This window comes from Centruroides sculpturatus, unplaced genomic scaffold (assembly GCF_000671375.1).
Source record: "Centruroides sculpturatus isolate CEXI.00-Female unplaced genomic scaffold, Cexi_2.0 scaffold275, whole genome shotgun sequence".
NCBI lineage: Eukaryota > Metazoa > Arthropoda > Arachnida > Scorpiones > Buthidae > Centruroides > Centruroides sculpturatus.
Window position 1 is genome coordinate 196,914 of NW_019384477.1, and position 19,858 is coordinate 216,771.

The window sequence follows — 19,858 nt, forward strand, 5'->3', positions numbered from 1 at the left end:
TTTAATCATTATCTACTTTATAATCACTGATGAATTTACTGGTAACTTATTTATAAACTTGTAAAGTACTTTGTATTAAATCTTATTGTTAATAATAATCATCATTTGATTCTTTTCTTCCATCTTGGATTCTTTCTGTCATAAGCACTAGAGGACCTTTCAATCATGTCCATCGAGGACTCAGTCATAACATATTTTAATAAGATTTATGATGGCCTTTTAAATAACTTTGCATTAACAATGCTGAATGGTTTTACAAAGTTATCCACAGCTTTCTCAGCAAAAGGACTAAAATACATCAATCACCATATCACCTAATGTTTGCTGAGCAAAAATTTATTTATTACTAATGTTTTCAACCTTTTTTAGTTTTAGTGGGTTTTACAAAGATGATAATGTTAATAATTTTTATTCGCAGAAATTCTACTAATACTGAATGCCTACACAATAAACTGTTAATAAAATTATCAGCATGTTACTGCATTATAGTGTTGCAATATGATCAAAACATGAAAAATTATAAGATTATATTCAAAATAAAGAAAATAAGCATATTAGAAATGACTAATCATACTTTATTTGTTATTTGTTCTAAATAAAGATAATATACTATTTACAGTATATTACTTATCTTTTATTTATTTATTTATCTTTACAGACACATATATTCATATATGTCTATAAAGATAAATATTAAGCTATTACAACATATAGTGCATAAATATAAGCCTATTTGATAACCAGAATCAGAACATCCTTGGTTTTGAGACTATGAACTGTTTTGCATAATGACAGATTTTAATATCTGAAGCTATTTTCCAATATACATTTCTTAAAAAATCTGCAAATACGAGGGCTGTTCGGAAAGTTCGCGGCCTTGCCTATATGCGGCGCTGCGATCAATTTAATTTTTGGCGGGAATAATTCAGCCATCTTTGCTAAAGATACGATATTAATTTCCGCTTGATTTGTCAAAAAGTTTTGCCACGACAGCTTAGCAGATAGTCAGTGTGCACATGCTTTGTCAAAAATGGAGAAGACGGAGACTCGTGCGGTCATAANCCTATGCTTTTTTGGCAAAAATTTCTGAAATTTTGCACAGAGGTTTGTGTATTTGGGGGATTGGTGCTATTAAATTTTGGTGGTTAAAGGTTTGACGGGGGAGATAAAGGAGATTGTGTGTCTTATCTCAAGTAGGGTCAAACTTAATGACAATTTTACTCATTATTAGCATTTAAATTTTTTATAAACTCATCCTTATCCTCAAAATTAAGCTTTTTGCCATTTTATATCATCAATAATTAGAAATATGGTATTTTCTTAAAAAAACGTTTATATAACAGATGGCACCACCAAAATTTTAAATGTTGCTGAGAAAGTTTTTTAAAATTGATTAACTAGGCCAGATAAAGTTTTCTACACAGAGATTATTGCTTTTATGTTTTGTAAATTATATACAGTTATTTTTATGATCATCTGTTTAAATTATTATATTTGAAAATAAAATTTTTATCCTGTTCACAGATTAATTGTTGAAAAGTGGCTGTTTCAGCAAATTTTAATTGTCAAATATCCAAATTCTTGTAAATTCAAATGCAAAAAAAAAAAAACATTTTTTAAAATTTTTTATTGAGGTTTGAATTACTTTATGTTTAAATTTATAAAATTTGTTATTATAAGTGTTGATATTTGAAATTATAGATTTTTTGTTACATGTGCAGTCAGCAAAACAGTCACATTTGTGATTAATATGCTAAACTAACCTGTAAATCAAGTGCAGTTTTTTTTACTGTACAGCACATATGTACAAAATCCAGTAATACGACACCTGCTTATCTAATATATGTTGGATTAGAGACTCTACTGTATTTGCATATTTAAGTCTAAAAAGCTTTAATTATGTATAAAGTCTAGAAATTATAAAAATAATGCTTAAATGAAAATATTTTTGATATACAGTACATCGCATTAACCTTGTATAGCTTTGTGGTTACTATTTAAAACGTAACACAAATATTTTCGACCCACTTCTAACGTCTTCCTCAGATGTTCTATCAGTTTTTCTGGTGCCTTTCCAATTTTTAGCCATTCAGGTCTTTTAAAATTTTTAAATTTAAAAAAATAAATTTTGAAGATAGAAACATTGGAGACCTGAATGGTTAAAAATCAGAATTGCACCAAAACACCTGAGGAAGACCCTAGAAGTGGGTCAAAAACATTCATGTTACATTTTAAATAGTAACTGCAAAGCTATACAAGGTTAGTGCAATGTATTATAATTATTGCTTTGTTTATTAGATGGATTTGATATAAATTATGCATTTTTTTAAACCATCACAATGAAAAATATAACAAAAATTCTTCCACTAAAGTATTCATATCCTTTACTTCTCTTGATGCTGATTACATTTTTTGTCCAGTCCTTTTCATCTTTTATGAATAGATTTGTCTCTGTCTGTACAAATAGCTACAACTATCTAAAAAAACTTTATTAATCATAAGATTCTAATGTTTCTGCTATATTAACTTAAACCACATGATGGTTTATCTCTTTTAAAGACCTGAGGCAGACCTTGACCAAGGTCTGCCTCGGGTTTGTGGTAAATATAAAATTTAACACAAAATTTAAGATATAACTTAAATTAATTTTTATTAATTGGTATTATGTTGGCCCTACCCGGTTCTTATAAAAATATTGCCATGCATATGAAACTGTTTTTCTGTCCTTAAGGTTAATACATTTGCAGTTAGGCAGGCTTTGTATATTTCCATGGCTTCTAAGGCCTTAATATGATCTGTCTGAAATGATTGCCATATTAACATGGCATTTTGGGGATCTGCTCACAAGTCAGGCTCAGTGGAGTAAGTGAACAGGGCAGTGGTATACCTTTTGTTCAAAATGTTGTATGATGTTCTTGTACCCTTTTTTGTATTGAGCATTTAGTGGGCCCAATGTATACTAAATTTTTTTGGAAATATGTTGTCCATTTCAGGAACACTTCACACCCCTGGGGCTCTACATTCATCGACCATGTCTTTCCTGTTGCATAATAACTTATATATTGTAAGGCCCTCTTGTATGAAAGCTTGATACCTGTATTGTCAGCAATCTAAATATATAACATTATTAGTCCTGACTGACTGAGTCACTGATTGATTCATCAATGTCCAGAGCAAACCGTTGAACCTAAAGAGGTGAAATTTGGTACACAGTTAGGGTACATCATGAAAACGCACACTAAGAAGGAATTTTTCGAAATCCTTCTTAGTGTGGAAAACCCTAACTTCAGGTGTATCACCATGTACCTGAAGTTAGGGTTTCATACTTGATTTCTGTTGAAAATCCTTCGGTTGGAGATGCTGCACATGGCTTGTTGGTTAGAGTAGGCATGGGATAAATACATATTAGGTCCCTTCTATACCCATGCTTATAGTTATGTCCTCAACATGTTTTAGCTCTATTAATAAAAGTTTCTTCCCAATTAGTATGGTGTGTATAGGCCCATCTTGTTAGTGCACAAAAGGCTGCCACTTTATACAAAAAAGGGTCAGCCTAGTTTGCCAGAATAAAAAATAGTAAGTAGCAAGGTTTGTAGTAAATGCCAGTTTCTATGCAACCCTTGTTGAAATGAATGTTAATATATCATGTTAATATAACCAATGCCCAAAATGCCATGTTAATATAACATGGCATTTTGGGGATTGGCTCACAAGTCAGGCTCAGTGGTGTAAGTGGACAGAGCAGTTGTATGACTTTTGTTCATAACAATGTTCTTGCACCCTTATTCTATTTGAGTGTTTAGTGGACCCAATGTACAATGCATGAACAATAACTTGTATGGTCTAACCCTTAAATTAGATCAGATAAGTAGTACTAGCCCTCATTTTTTAGATATTAACATTCATTTCAACAAGGGTTGCATAGAAACTGGCATTTACTACAAACCTTGCTACTTACTATTTTTTATTCTGGCAAACTAGGCTGACCCTTTTTTGTATAAAGTGGCAGCCTTTTGTGCACTAACAAGATGGGCCTATACACACCATACTAATTGGGAAGAAACTTTTATTAATAGAGCTAAAACATGTTGAGGACATAACTATAAGCATGGGTATAGAAGGGACCTAATATGTATTTATCCCATGCCTACTCTAACCAACAAGCCATGTGCAGCATCTCCAACCGAAGGATTTTCAACAGAAATCAAGTATGAAACCCTAACTTCAGGTACATGGTGATACACCTGAAGTTAGGGTTTTCCACACTAAGAAGGATTTCGAAAAATTCCTTCTTAGTGTGCGTTTTCATGATGTACCCTAACTGTGTACCAAATTTCACCTCTTTAGGTTCAACGGTTTGCTCTGGACATTGATGAATCAATCAGTGACTCAGTCAGTCAGGACTAATAATGTTATATATTTAGATTGCTGACAATACAGGTATCAAGCTTTCATACAAGAGGGCCTTACAATATATAAGTTATTATGCAACAGGAAAGACATGGTCGATGAATGTAGAGCCCCAGGGGTGTGAAGTGTTCCTGAAATGGACAACATATTTCCAAAAGGATTTAGTATACATTGGGCCCACTAAATGCTCAATACAAAAAAGGGTACAAGAACATCATACAACATTTTGAACAAAAGGTATACCACTGCCCTGTTCACTTACTCCACTGAGCCTGACTTGTGAGCAGATCCCCAAAATGCCATGTTAATATGGCAATCATTTCAGACAGATCATATTAAGGCCTTAGAAGCCATGGAAATATACAAAGCCTGCCTAACTGCAAATGTATTAACCTTAAGGACAGAAAAACAGTTTCATATGCATGGCAATATTTTTATAAGAACCGGGTAGGGCCAACATAATACCAATTAATAAAAATTAATTTAAGTTATATCTTAAATTTTGTGTTAAATTTTATATTTACCACAAACCCGAGGCAGACCTTGGTCAAGGTCTGCCTCAGGTCTTTAAAAGAGATAAACCATCATGTGGTTTAAGTTAATATAGCAGAAACATTAGAATCTTATGATTAATAAAGTTTTTTTAGATAGTTGTAGCTATTTGTACAGACAGAGACAAATCTATTCATAAAAGATGAAAAGGACTGGACAAAAAATGTAATCAGCATCAAGAGAAGTAAAGGATATGAATACTTTAGTGGAAGAATTTTTGTTATATTTTTCATTGTGATGGTTTAAAAAAATGCATAATTTATATCAAATCCATCTAATAAACAAAGCAATAATTATAATACATTGCACTAACCTTGTATAGCTTTGCAGTTACTATTTAAAATGTAACATGAATGTTTTTGACCCACTTCTAGGGTCTTCCTCAGGTGTTTTGGTGCAATTCTGATTTTTAACCATTCAGGTCTCCAATGTTTCTATCTTCAGAATTATTTTTTTAAATTTAAAAATTTTAAAAGACCTGAATGGCTAAAAATTGGAAAGGCACCAGAAAAACTGATAGAACATCTGAGGAAGACGTTAGAAGTGGGTCGAAAATATTTGTGTTACGTTTTAAATAGTAACCACAAAGCTATACAAGGTTAATGCGATGTACTGTATATCAAAAATATTTTCATTTAAGCATTATTTTTATAATTTCTAGACTTTATACATAATTAAAGCTTTTTAGACTTAAATATGCAAATACAGTAGAGTCTCTAATCCAACATATATTAGATAAGCAGGTGTCGTATTACTGGATTTTGTACATATGTGCTGTACAGTAAAAAAAACTGCACTTGATTTACAGGTTAGTTTAGCATATTAATCACAAATGTGACTGTTTTGCTGACTGCACATGTAACAAAAAATCTATAATTTCAAATATCAACACTTATAATAACAAATTTTATAAATTTAAACATAAAGTAATTCAAACCTCAATAAAAAATTTTAAAAAATGTTTTTTTTTTTTTTTGCATTTGAATTTACAAGAATTTGGATATTTGACAATTAAAATTTGCTGAAACAGCCACTTTTCAACAATTAATCTGTGAACAGGATAAAAATTTTATTTTCAAATATAATAATTTAAACAGATGATCATAAAAATAACTGTATATAATTTACAAAACATAAAAGCAATAATCTCTGTGTAGAAAACTTTATCTGGCCTAGTTAATCAATTTTAAAAAACTTTCTCAGCAACATTTAAAATTTTGGTGGTGCCATCTGTTATATAAACGTTTTTTTAAGAAAATACCATATTTCTAATTATTGATGATATAAAATGGCAAAAAGCTTAATTTTGAGGATAAGGATGAGTTTATAAAAAATTTAAATGCTAATAATGAGTAAAATTGTCATTAAGTTTGACCCTACTTGAGATAAGACACACAATCTCCTTTATCTCCCCCGTCAAACCTTTAACCACCAAAATTTAATAGCACCAATCCCCCAAATACACAAACCTCTGTGCAAAATTTCAGAAATTTTTGCCAAAAAAGCATAGGAGTTACTAAACTTCAAAGAAGATGAACAAAATTGTGCTCCACATACACATACATACAAACAAACGAATACAAACACTCATACATACAAGAAAAAAAAACAAAAAAACCTGAATTTTTTTACATTTCTCAATGTTTCAAGGTCCTAGCCCAAAAATGTAAAAATCTGGAAGGTCATTTTTGACTGATCACCATACTTTCCCTCTGTTATATATAACAGAGCCAGAAAAGTAAAAATTAATCATTTAACTTAAATCAAAAAGTATTATTCATATTAAAACTAAAGTAATATACAATTATCAGAAATTTAAAAACTTTTTAAATATATTTGTCAGCACAATAATTGTTCTAACCTTCCTATCAAATTTTAAAATATCATTTAAATAATGATATAAAATAGCATTATGTAACTAAATTATTACTTTAAAAAAGCTTTCATGTAAATACAAATACTAGAGGAATAGTAAGTTCACTCTATCAAAAATTCATATTAACAATGGTCAAGGTTAAGGTTGCATAATTTAGAGAGTTAAAGCTTAATAAGTGATTAAAATCTCTAAATTATAATATTTTGAATTAATTTATTAAATAAAGTCAAATAAAATTAAACTTATTTACAAAAACAATTTAATGCTCTAAATGATTTTCAAATCAAACAAAATGAGGAAACAGTACTTGCCATTGAAGTGTGGAGCAGCATATCAGAGTGGTTAAATAAAAGTAAGCCGTGACTTTTGCTGTTAAAGATTGTTTGAAAAAATAGAAAATACTTTTTGGCACAAAAAGAGTGAAAAAGGAACCAAATTTGGCACAAGTTAGCCAAAATTGTCATCACTGTATGCAGTTCCTGATATGCAAACTAGCACATGTTTACATGGAACTGCAACCATTTAAAAGGGTGGATATCCTTAAACTTTAACCCCTATTTTATAAGTACAGTAAAGTGGTCTACTAAAACCAGACATTTGAATTACTCTACAACTGGAGGACTGGACAAACCCATCTTTGAGATAAGTTTTAACTCCAATTGTAAATCCATATGTAAAAAAAATCTATTCTACTCAAAATAAAATATTCTACAGTACTATATTTATTGTTTACATCAAAAAGTGTAAAAACAGCAACCATTATTAGAAATAGGGTTTTTTCTTGGGACTACAAAAGTAATTTATGGTTTGGTTTAATTAATGAATTCTGATAAAATTTCTGTTTACCTTATTGCATGAAAATTAATGTTGTGGCAATGACATTTTGCCAGGACAACAGAAAAATTTGCTTTATTTGTGTTCATTTTAAAGTCAACTGTATAAATTTGTTTTGTTTTCAAAATATGCATTTATAAGTTTTTGCTTTAGTAATTAATTATATTAAACAACTTACTGAAAGAGACTGTTTAGCTAAAGCATGCATTCTGGGAATAGCTTCCTCCATTAATTGAGTTGGCCATAAAACTTCAGAAACTAATCCACATCTTAATGCTTGTTGAGCTGTTAACTTTCTTCCTCTTAATAACAAATCAGTTGCCTAAAAATAAATTTTAAAATTTTTGAATTTTTTATAAACAGATTGATTAGCAGCCTTCATCACAGGAGTTAAAAACTTTATTTACATTTTCTCTTGTTATTGTTTATCATTGCAAAAATTATACAATGTACTTGAATTTACCTTTTAACATTTCCAATGCAGATTCATTACAATTCAAAAGCTTTTTTAACTGTAAAAAGTTTATATTCATAATATTTGAATATAAATTCATAATCATAACTTACACATATTCTGAAAACATTAAACTGGTTTAATAAAGTTTTTAATAATACCTGTCAATGAAGTCTGATAATTTAATTTAAATTAATTCATGAGTTGTTTTTCTAAATAATTTTTATACTTTACATTTATTATAAATAAATTTTTAAAATTTTTATTAAAAAAAAATTCAAGATTGTCATCTTTATTCAGAGTAGTTCAACTGATAAAATATTTTTTATAAGAAAAAATTTACCATTGTGGCTCCAATAACTTGCGGTAATGTTAATGTTGCTGCTCCTTCAGCAATGTATCCTAATTTGGCATAAGGCATGAAAAATGTTGCTTTGTCACTAGCTAAAACCACATCACAAAATGTTAAGAGTGTTACACCTAATCCAACAGCTCCACCATTCACTGCAGCAACTAATGGTTTAGGAAATACTCCCATAGTTTGTATCAAATCTCTAAATAAATAAAATAAAATTATGTTGATATATATGTATATATATAACATTTATTTAAAATATGCAATTGTAATAATTATTCCTTACTTAACAGCATTTGCTACTTCTTCAGCTACTTGCTTTTTTCCAGATCCAAGTAGTGGAACTAGATCAATTCCTGAACAAAAAATGCTGCCACTGCTATTAAATAATACAGCTCTACATCCAGTATCTTTACAGGCTGACAGCAAAGCTTCTTTCATTTCTTTCATACCCTAAAAATTTTTTTCCAAAAATTAAGCATAAATTAATACTGATTATACATAGATTACTTACATATTAACAAAATTATCTGATTTCAGTAGAAACATTATTAAAAATTTTTAAACATTTGCAACAAATCTATTTTAAGAAAATAAATCACAAAATACAAAAAAAATAGATTAAATAGCATTTTTAATATTATCAATTTTTAAATAAGTTAAACTTATCCTTTAAAGTTTTATAATGTTATAAGATAGAAAGTAAAGGCCAATACATACAAAAAACAATTAGGATGACAATAAGCATTCATAATTGATTAAAATAATTATTGATATTTTCTATTGTCAAATTTTTCAGTTTATGTTCAAGTTTATGATCTTACTGTATATTTTCTCAGGATATTACTGTTCTGCCAAATCAAATTCACAAAAAATCTTTTAGCTTCATCTTTTATCAGAACAAAATTATCTTTCAATAAGATTCTCATGTTTTATTCATTTTATGATCAAACTTCTATTCATGCAAGATATTTTTTACTCTAAGTTTGCAGCTACTCCTATGACTTCTACAACTATTACTACTAATTCTGACCATTTTTATTTGTTATTTACATCAAATATAAAAGAGAAACTGTAAACAATTTAGAAAACTTTTCTATAAAATATTTTATTTTACTATATGACAAACAATTTTTTTTTTAAATCACTTCAATCTATTGTACATAGTTAAATGACAACTGATTTTAAGATTGATTTTTTGATAAATTTAATAATTATTTTTTATCAATCAACAAATATGTAATTGTTTCAAGGTAAATATGCAACAACTAAAAAATAAATAAACTTTCATTTCTATTATTTGAAAGTTAGAAAAAATTAAAACAGAGAGAGAAAAAAGATCAGAACAGTAAATGTCAAAATGGCTGCTAACAAGGAAAGCTCAGAAATGTACTTCACAAATTTGGATTAGCTTTTGTATAGTTATTCTGGGGTATTAAAAAGTATCTCCTGTAAAAACCATAAATTTCACTTCTATATTTATTCAAGAAAACTGCAATTTTAGGTCATGACAACAGTTTTTAGACCTAGGTAATCAGTAGATATTGAAAAACAATTTTTATGTATGTATATTATATCCAAAGCTGATATTTTTTAAGAAAATTCGGATTTTTTTTAATTTCAAATAAAGCTTGAAACATCTTAAACATTTGATAGTCTACAAGTGATAGGAGTTGTTGCAGGAAATAAAATACTAGCCAATTGATTCTATATTCACACTAATATTATTTTCAGCTGAATAATGTACAGTGAACACCTGTATAATGAGCTCCCCTGTAATGAAATAAAAAATTGCAACTAGTATTCATACAAAATTCTAATTCTGTTGTCCAGAGGTATACAATAATCTTTTCTTACAATTTTGTGTTATTTTTGAAAGATTAATCTATCATCATAATAATATTCAAAATATTATTTTTTTATTTTATATATATTTAAAAAATATGATTTTTCTGAATGAGTTTATTAATTTGTTTAATTTACTTATAAATTTATGTGTTCAAATTATAGTGCCAATCAATTACCAGCAGATAACTGTTGTTATTAAAAATGAGTTTAAAAACTACTAATAAAGTATTTATACGTAGTACGATCCAAAAGTTCGGGGACTTGGCTTAAAATTCCTTACCTTAAAAAGTTTATATTGCCGATGCACAACCACCTTCAAAGTAATCACCTTGGGCAACGATACAGTTTTGCCAGCACTCGTATAATTTCTGGAAGCACTGCTGGAAGCCATTTTTTGAAACCTCCCGTAAGGCCTCCTGCGATGCTGCTCTCACTTCATCTGATGACACAAAAGGGCGTCCCTGCAAATGCTTTTTCATTGATGGAAACAAATAAAAATCACACGGAGCTAAGACCGGTGAACAGGCGGGGTGTGAAAGCACATTAATTTGAGATTTGGCAAGAAACTGTGTGACCATTTGGGACCGATGTGCAGGTGCGTTGTCATGCAGAAGGTACCAGTCTCCACTTCGCCAGATCTGTGGCCATTTACGACAAATGGATTCCCTCAAATGACGTAAAATGTCTAGATAATTGAAAGACCAACTCAACATTTTCCTCGTTCCGTGAAGTCGAAGGTCGGCCAGAGCGTTCATCATCTGCGATGGATTCTCAGCCCTCTTTAAACCTTTGATTTCACCATGATAGAATCACCGTACACCTTTCTTAGCAATTTTAAAGTCTTCATAGATGTTTTACCTAAACGCTGACAAAATTTAATGTTGCAGTGCTGTTCTTGAAACTCCATTTTTATTACGTCGCCAAACAAAGGTACTATCTCCGAAAAAAAGCAACAGCACTCGCGGTTTAATCACGTGGCATGGGCGAAATCAACATGAACACGTAGGAGTAGTTTGATAGAATCCATTTCATACGCTGTAACTTTAAATACATGCTTTTGTTGTCATACATTACTGCAGTCCCCAAACTTTTGGATCATACCACGTACAATTTTGTGATAAAAATGTATTTTAAATTCAAAAATTAGTTCATTTAAAACTACTAAAAATATATTTAATTCTTTGTTCTTGATATGAGAAATATTCAAATTGTCAGTTTTATGTATTCCTTAATTAATAGCTAATATATAAAAATTAATCACCAATATTTATTTGATATTTCTAAAATATCAAAGAAATGAATAGCTAGTAGCTATTAAACCTAGTAGAAAATAGACGATATAGCAGCAAACTGGTCAGAGATGATGTCAAATGAAATTTGTTTGATTGTCATAGGGTCAACTACCAATTATCCAGTCATCAACTCAATGTCACTCTACATCATTACATCATACCCTTTGATGACTCTCAGATCCAAGAAGTTTGATGTGAGTCTGTTAGCTAGTTTTCTTTTTTTAACTTTTACTAAATTGATTGTGGGAAAAACTATTCATATACATAAGTTGTAGAAAATAACATTTGAATTTATGTTGCACATTTCCTTAAGCTGGGAAATTGATATATTTATTCATATTTTATGCAATGTGGGCCGCAAAAAGTACAGTATTAATTAATGTGAGCCACATGCAACCTGAGGGCCGCAGGTTGCCCATTCCTGCTCTACATTTATCTTAAGGACACAAAAATTTTGTGACAATTGTCAATTAAAATTTCACCTACTTTACCACTTTAAAAATAACTATAAGAGTCAAGACTCCTGTAATTAAGCTTGGCAATCATAGGCTTTACTTTTAATAAGGCATTCAAACATAGCTGGATATTCCAAAGGTGATCATTTTCTCATGTTGTTATTACATGACTATAGTACTAATTGGTGAAAACAACTGTCCATCTGAAAATAAATTACACAGAGGAGTCGTTGACACAGAGGAGTCGTTCCTCATCTTTATGCAACAACTCACAAGTATGTATCCTTCCATCAATTTCACTTGGGAGAAAGAAAGCGATGCAGAAGTAGCGTTCTTAGACTTGCATATACGTAAATCTTCGGAAGGACTACAATTCTCAGTCCATCACAAATCTAGCATAGCTCCGCACATTATACCAGCAGAGGCCTTTCAGCCTTCTCGATACATTAATGCTGCCATTGCCTCCCTTGTCAGAAGGGCTTATTTACTGTCGTCTACGCAGGAGCTGATAAAAATTGAGTTAGATATCATCAATTTGGCGGTACGCACTGCTGGCTTTTCACGTGCAAAATTTACACATGTGCTCAATAAGGTAAAGAAAGCACTATTTCCAAGTACTAAATTACAAAACACAAGTTTGTAGATATAGTAGAGCATCGATTATCCGAATGACGATCAACCGAAACATCAATTAACCGAAAGCTTTCCAGTCAGCAAATTTAAATTTCTGCTAGTGCTGTGGCACTGCAATCTTTGGCTATGTCTTGGGCTACTCCAATATTATTTTTGTTGGTGTGCGCATTTTAGCTGGCAGCACTGGCGCGACCATTAGAGGGTACTTAAGGACGTGCCAGGATTTGAACAAATTTCAACATGGGATAGGTTAATATATTTTTTCATACATAATCGGTTATCTGAAAAACTCCAGTCCCAAATTGATTTGGATAATCGATACTCTATGTACTTTTTTATTTTACATCAGGAAAAATTTAAACTTGCATAAAAATGATCAAAAATACTCTCTTTATAATTTAAAATATAAAACTTTTATTAATTACTAACAAAATGATTGTTATAAATGAATTTCTATTAGTTATTTCAAAATCAATTATATTCTGAATTCTACAGTTCTGCAGTTCCATAGTTCTTGCAGTATGTTAATGATGGTGCGATGGTGACACTACAGTACGGGAAAATGCATGAACTTTCTCTGGAAAGTTGTGGATAGACTTTTCACAGAACAACACTTGATTCCACGCAGGCAAGTGCTATGTGCTACCTGTTGCAGTAACGATATAGTGACTCTATTTTGCACTATATCATTGTTGCAGTAATTAAGTGAATATAACACATATCTTTTAAAATTATATCATTTTTTGTAAGAATTATATTTATGTAAATCTTCGTCCGATGGCTATAATTATGATTAATTTTTTGAAGATAAAGTCCTTCCCAAAAAGAGGAACCTATTTCATTGTAGATAAAAGCCGAAACCCCAAGAAGGTATGATGGAGAATAGAAGACGTCCGTACATCACCAGTTCCTGTTTTTTAAAAATGTTTATATTTTAAAATTGGATATATATTTGTGTTTTTTAAAGGACTGTTTGGCAGCAAGTAGCCTTTTAGGCTACTTGCTGCCAAACAGTCCCAAGTGTCCTCAGTCGCCAAAAGTGTAATGTCTGGAACACAAAGTTATTAAATGGTGGTTCCTCTTTTTGGGAAGGACTTTGTCTTCAAAAAATTAATCAGAATTATATTTAGTTTATTTTCTTAAATTTTTTGCCAATAGTTGGTGCTACATGTAAAGCCAGCAAATCAAATGTAGCTAGAAATTAATTAAATGTCGTAATCCCACTCCAAAATATCGGTTTTATTTCTATAGAGTGGGATTATGACATTATCTGTTAGAAGTATTTGAACATAACTGAAAGTTTTGCAGCAATTAGTTGAACAGTCTAGGAGTATATAGCAAACAAACAAACATCCTCATTTATGTATATAGATTTACCTTAAGCTGTAAATTGTTTTTCTAATGAAAATTAGCTGAAGATAGTGACATTTTGATTAAAAATGTTTTCTGCAGAAGCTTTTTTTTGTCTTGAACTTAATACTTATTTGTTAGAAAAAGAATAAGATATATAAAGTACTATAAACATAACAAACAGATAATGATTTTATTACAAGTACATATATAAAAAAATATATAAATTAGTATTCTTACCTCAGCTGTGAGAGAATTATGCCGACTTCTGTTTGGCACAAGTATTATTTGAATAAAATTTTGATGTTTTTTCACAGCAATTTCTTTATATCGAAAGGCACATTCACTCTGACGAACACTATATCTAACTGTCTCTTCTTCATACCTTCTGCGTTTTGAAGTTCTTAATGTTGGTAGGGAGTGTCTTGATTCTTCATTAGTATAAAAAGATGAAAATATATTATGAGTAATGCTACTAGAAAATACTTGTTGTGAACTTAGTACATTCCAAGTTGTCTTCAAGTTATGATATTTTTGTTCATCTAAATTTTAATTGAAATATATCTTGTAAATAATTTATATTCATTAAAATAAATTATAAAATAATGATTACACATTTTATTACATATTATTCTATTATTACATATTAACACATATATAAATTAAAATAAATATGTAATTAATATGTAAAGATTAAATATTATACCAAAAGTGTTTGATTTAGTTAATTAATTAATGACTTACAAATTTGAACTAAAGACAAATAAGTTTATTGCCATCTATTATTAACCTTAAACTAATTAAAATTTATTAATTAGTTTAAGGTTTTGCAACATCTGAAAGCTTCTTACTGAATAATAAAACATTAAATGCTGACATCAAATAAATTAATAAATATCAAAAATAAGTCTTATTATGACATTCAAGCATTATTATATAAAAACATTCAATTTTAAACAAAAAATTAATAAATTAATATCTGCTATGTTTTATAATTAAAAACTTAATATTAGCTTTCATAGTAATATTAGCTTTCACATTACATAGAAAGAAAGACATTAAGTATAACATTTAAGATTAACAGTTCTAATAACTGAATATGCCATTTTATTTACTCTACATACCTTTCAATTTTAGTAATTTATATGCTTCTGATGGGGTTCTACTTTGTTTTCTTTTTGCTTCCCATAAACAGGTTTCTTCTAAAGGTTCAAGAGAAACTCTTAATTCAGGACACTGATCAACAGCACTACTTTTTAAATCACTTTGAGATTTCAAACTTTTGGGTTTTGTTTGAATACTCGATCCTTTAAAATTTTCAGAAAATTTTTTCCTTTGTTTTGAGTTTCTAATATTTGGAATTGTCTGAGTTTCATTTGAATTTTTAACAAAGTTCTTATCATTATTATTTTTCAAAGCTTTTGATTCATTTTTGTTTACAGAACACAAATTTGATTTAATACTTTTATTTTTAGATTTAGTAGCTAATTGATTTACTGTTATTTCTTTTTGGAGTTTTTTTGGACATTTTTTAATGTATTGTCTATGATTAAGAATATTTAATTTAAAGCTTTTATTCTGAGAAGGTGAATATTTACAATCACTGATCATTTTGTCAGATCCAAACTGTTTTTTGGTATTACTATATTTATTTAATGAAAGATTATTTAATTCTTCTTTATATGAATGACTTAATTTCATAATTTGATTTGACTGTTTGGATATTTGCTTTTTTGGAAATTTTGAATTTTTATTTGATTTTTCTAACAGGCAGTTCTGTAATTTTACATTTCGATGTTTCCTTTCTTTAGTAAGCATGCATGCAGGATTTAAATCTTTAGCCCAAGAAATTTCCTTAAGAGATTCATGCAAAAGTGCAATTTCACTTTTTCTACCACCATGTTTTTTAGTTTTGCTAACAGTAGATGAAGAATTATTGTTGTCATTTACTGAATGTATTTGAATATTCTCAGATTTGGTTTCATTTTCAACAGAATAATTTATATTTTCACAATTGATACTATTACATTCGCAATTTTCAGAAATATTTTGTTTTACAAGAGAGTATGCTTTTACATGAAAATCATCTGGTGAAACCCAATGACAACTTACAATACCCTTCTCTTCACCAAATTTTCTTTGAATTTTTGAAACAACTCCACTTAAAAATATTTCTCCTTGTGGTGTTTGTGGGGCTGTTTCTGCTTCAGATGGATATTGCACATGATCAGTTCCAGTTAAAAATAATGGTAAAGAAGAATCTTTTGTTATTTCTTTTAACTGTTTATCATCAGCAAACCGAGATAAATTTTTATTTTTTATAATTTTATCATCACTTTCTAGGGATTCAAATGAATTCTTCAAATTTAACTCAATTGATTTCTCACTTGAGAATGGTAATTCAGAAGTATGCCTTGCAAATTTCTCTTTTCCATTTTTAGTTCTATTGCACAAAGAATTATGAGTAACATCTAAATTGCATTCTTTATACGTTGATATTTCATCACAGAATGTTGGTGATTTATCTACACAGGATGAAGATGAATCTATTCTTTGTATGATATTTGAATGCTGCATTTCAAAAAATTCAAAGTTTTTATTACAATAATTGGTTGAAGAATAAACTTCAAAACTATCCTTTTTTGATTTAGTATTTTTCTCATTCTTTTGCATTTCATCATCCAGAAATAAAGTATTACTATTTGTCATTGGCACCATTGAATTATAGGTCATTTTACCATACTTTTGCATAATTGATGATCTTAAATAAAATCCTGAGCATTTATCATTACCCCTATCAATATTCTCAATCTTTTGTTTATTAACATTTTCTCTCTCTTCTGTAGATCTGTTTGTTATGAATGATTTTAATTTTGAAGATATATCATCATTGTTGTTAGATACAGCAACAGTTTTAGTTTTTGATGTTTTCTGCAGTTGATTACATTTTAATTTGAGTGATTTTAACTTTTTTGTTTTCTTATAAGTATTTGAAGAAGGTGGTTTTGTTAATGTATTTCTCGATGTTGTAATAAAATGCTTTTTTTCCCTTAATTTTGTCCTCTGACGTGTTTGCTTAACTTCTTTACTTCTTGTATTCATAATTTCATAGTTTAATTTTATTGATAATAGACATCAAATTTTTTAATTCTTAGTTTTAATGCATTCTTCTTTTTTTTTTATAAACTCTGAAATAAAATAAATTTTATATATAAACAGATCAACTTAGAAATAGACTAGGTAATATAATTATCAAGATGATTTTAACTAAATATATAAAATTTATAATATTTTATTAAACTTAATTATTACACCAAAAGTTTCTTGATTAAAACTAAATTAATTACTAATATTCTGGATATATTACACAGATCAGCATATCAGCAGATAACATGATTTAATACTGTCCACTATCGTACAGTGTTAAATCATGTCATCTGCTGATATAAATGAAAGATGCATAATAAACTGCTCATTTCCATGTCAGGCAGATAAATCCAAGGGTATAGTGTTTCTCAAATGAGATTTGTATAACCAGAAATTGCAAGAACACATTAGCAATACAGAATGTCTTATTGCACCTGATAATTATTTAGAAGCATTACAACAAAGAGTCAGGAAATTCGTCTTAACTCCTTTAGTGCATCTTTTAAATATGGAGAAAGCTGTCATTCAGGCTCCAAGAACGCCAAGAATCTTTGCCTTTGGGAAAACACATAAACCAGGCTCACAATTATGCCCAGTGGTATAAAAATGCAATGCACCTACTTTCGGAATAGAAAAGCCACTAGTTAAATTTATATGGGAAAAAATCCAAGAGTACCCCTTTTCAATAAAAAATTCAATACAATTGGTGCAGAAACTAGAGAGTATTACACTTAAGGACAAGGAATTGGACAAGGATGACTGTCCTGGATTACAAAGCATTATATCCTTCAATTAAATTACCACCTGGTTTTTGTGCTTTGAGGAACTTTTTATTTGCTAACATCAAAAATACAATGAAATACCATAAGCACATTTTGGAGTTAACTGATTTGATTTGCCACACCTTGGTCTAAGATTTTGAAGGTAAGACATACCTGCAAGGACGGGGGCATACCAATGGGTAGCCCTATGTCGGCTGTACTCTGTGAATTAGTACTGTGTAAGCTCGAAAGCAATATCCTACCAATGTTCCAAAAAGATATACTAATATATGCGAGATATGTGGATGATATCTTCATTTTGTGGAAAAACAATCATAACACATGCCATTTTATAAGCATAGTCAACAATAACCTGTATGGATTAACATTGGAGCTAGACCAAGAAAGTGAGAGTAATGTTAACTTCCTAGATTTAACAATAACATGCAGAGAAGGAGGGATCAGAACAAATATATACCATAAGCAGGGATGCACAACCTTTTCTGAAGAAGGGCCAAATTAGAATTAAGTTTACTGACTGGGAGCCGGACCTCCAAGTGATTAATGCGATGGCTGAGATTGGATGCTGGCGGCAATCTTCTTGATGTCTGGTGTAATGGCAGATGTTGAAACAACCAGCAGATTTTCCAAATTCTCGTTGGTTAACCTGTTCCGTGTTTTGCACTTGTTTAAATTCATAAGCGAAAACGCTTGTTCGCATACATAGGTACTGCCAAACATGCTTGCACAAAATCGAGCATTGTCTTTCAGTTTTGGAAATGATGTATCTGGCAGTTCTTTGTAGAATGTGAGGAGATTAGAATTTTTGAACTGTGATTTCAATTCATCACTGCACTGGATGTCTATCAACTCAAGTTGGACATCTGGAGGGGCATCTTCCACTTTCACATCAAATGGAGTTGAAAAAAGTTGCAGGTAGATCTTGTATTTCTGGAATTCACCAAACCTCTCATTGAATGATGTAAGGAGGGTGTTAACTTGGTCAGAGTAATCCATCTTCATATGTGGGTATTTCTCTTTCATGGCCTTGCAATGTGGAAAGTGTGTAAAGTTCTCTGATTGCATGTGGGACTTGAAAAGTGATAGTTTGGTCATAAATGCATTGATGTTACTTGTCAACTGAGAAACAAGTTGCATCTTTCCCTGCAATCTCAAATTAAGGTCGTTTAGATAAGCAGTAATGTCAGCAAGGAAAGCTAAATCACACTGCCATCTTTGTCCCTCCAAATTCCTTGTAGTGTTCCCCCGTTCTTTGAGGAAAGTGATAATAGGCCCCAATAGCTCCACAAATCTCTTGAGGACTGTTGCCTTGCTCAGCCAACGAACTTCAGTATACGTGGGCAGGTCAGCATAATCAGCATCTATTTCTTCAAGAAATGATGTGAAGAGTTGATGGTTGAGTCCATGACTGCGGATTAAGTTTACAGTATCATATACATCTTTCAGCAGACATTCAAATCCCAGCTTCTTTGCACAAAGTTGCTGTTGGTGAATTATGCAATGATACTGGACTAACTCCTTTTGCCTTTCCCAAGGTGGTTTTTCAGCAAGGTGACCATGCCATTCTCACATCTAACCATAGATGGTGCTCCATCGATGGCAATGCTAGATAGCTTGTCAAAGTCCAGTGCTGATTTGTTGCAAACGCTCAATAAACTAGTAAATAAGTCAGCACCAGTTGTATGTCCAGAAAGTGATGCCATGCCAAGAAATTCTTCATTCACAATAAAATCTAGTGAAACACTTCTAATAAACACAATCACTTGTGCTGTTGATATATCATCAACAGCACAAGATATGTCAGTGGATTCTTCCACAGCCAAAGAAAAATAAGCAGTTTGCAACTAAAATATAAGTTGGCCAGAAATGT

The 19,858-nt window shown here is 30.2% G+C and overlaps 1 protein-coding gene across 2 annotated transcripts in view; it reads right to left on the bottom strand.

The window, feature by feature from the left end:
- LOC111621355 overlaps positions 1-19,858 on the bottom strand; it is a 56,362-nt gene that overhangs the window by 17,628 nt on the left and 18,876 nt on the right. Inside the window, exons 2-6 of one of the 2 annotated variants that reach the window (XM_023363459.1) lie at positions 15,184-17,247; positions 14,300-14,490; positions 8,768-8,934; positions 8,470-8,680; positions 7,851-7,994 (exon numbers count right to left, since the gene is read on the bottom strand). In XM_023363459.1, coding sequence (XP_023219227.1) covers positions 7,851-7,994; positions 8,470-8,680; positions 8,768-8,934; positions 14,300-14,490; positions 15,184-17,161 — 2,691 coding nt within the window. In that variant the 5' untranslated portion in view covers positions 17,162-17,247. Of the gene's footprint in view, positions 1-7,850; positions 7,995-8,469; positions 8,681-8,767; positions 8,935-14,299; positions 14,602-15,183; positions 17,248-19,858 lie in introns of both variants that reach the window. The other variant, XM_023363458.1, reaches the window with a different exon arrangement.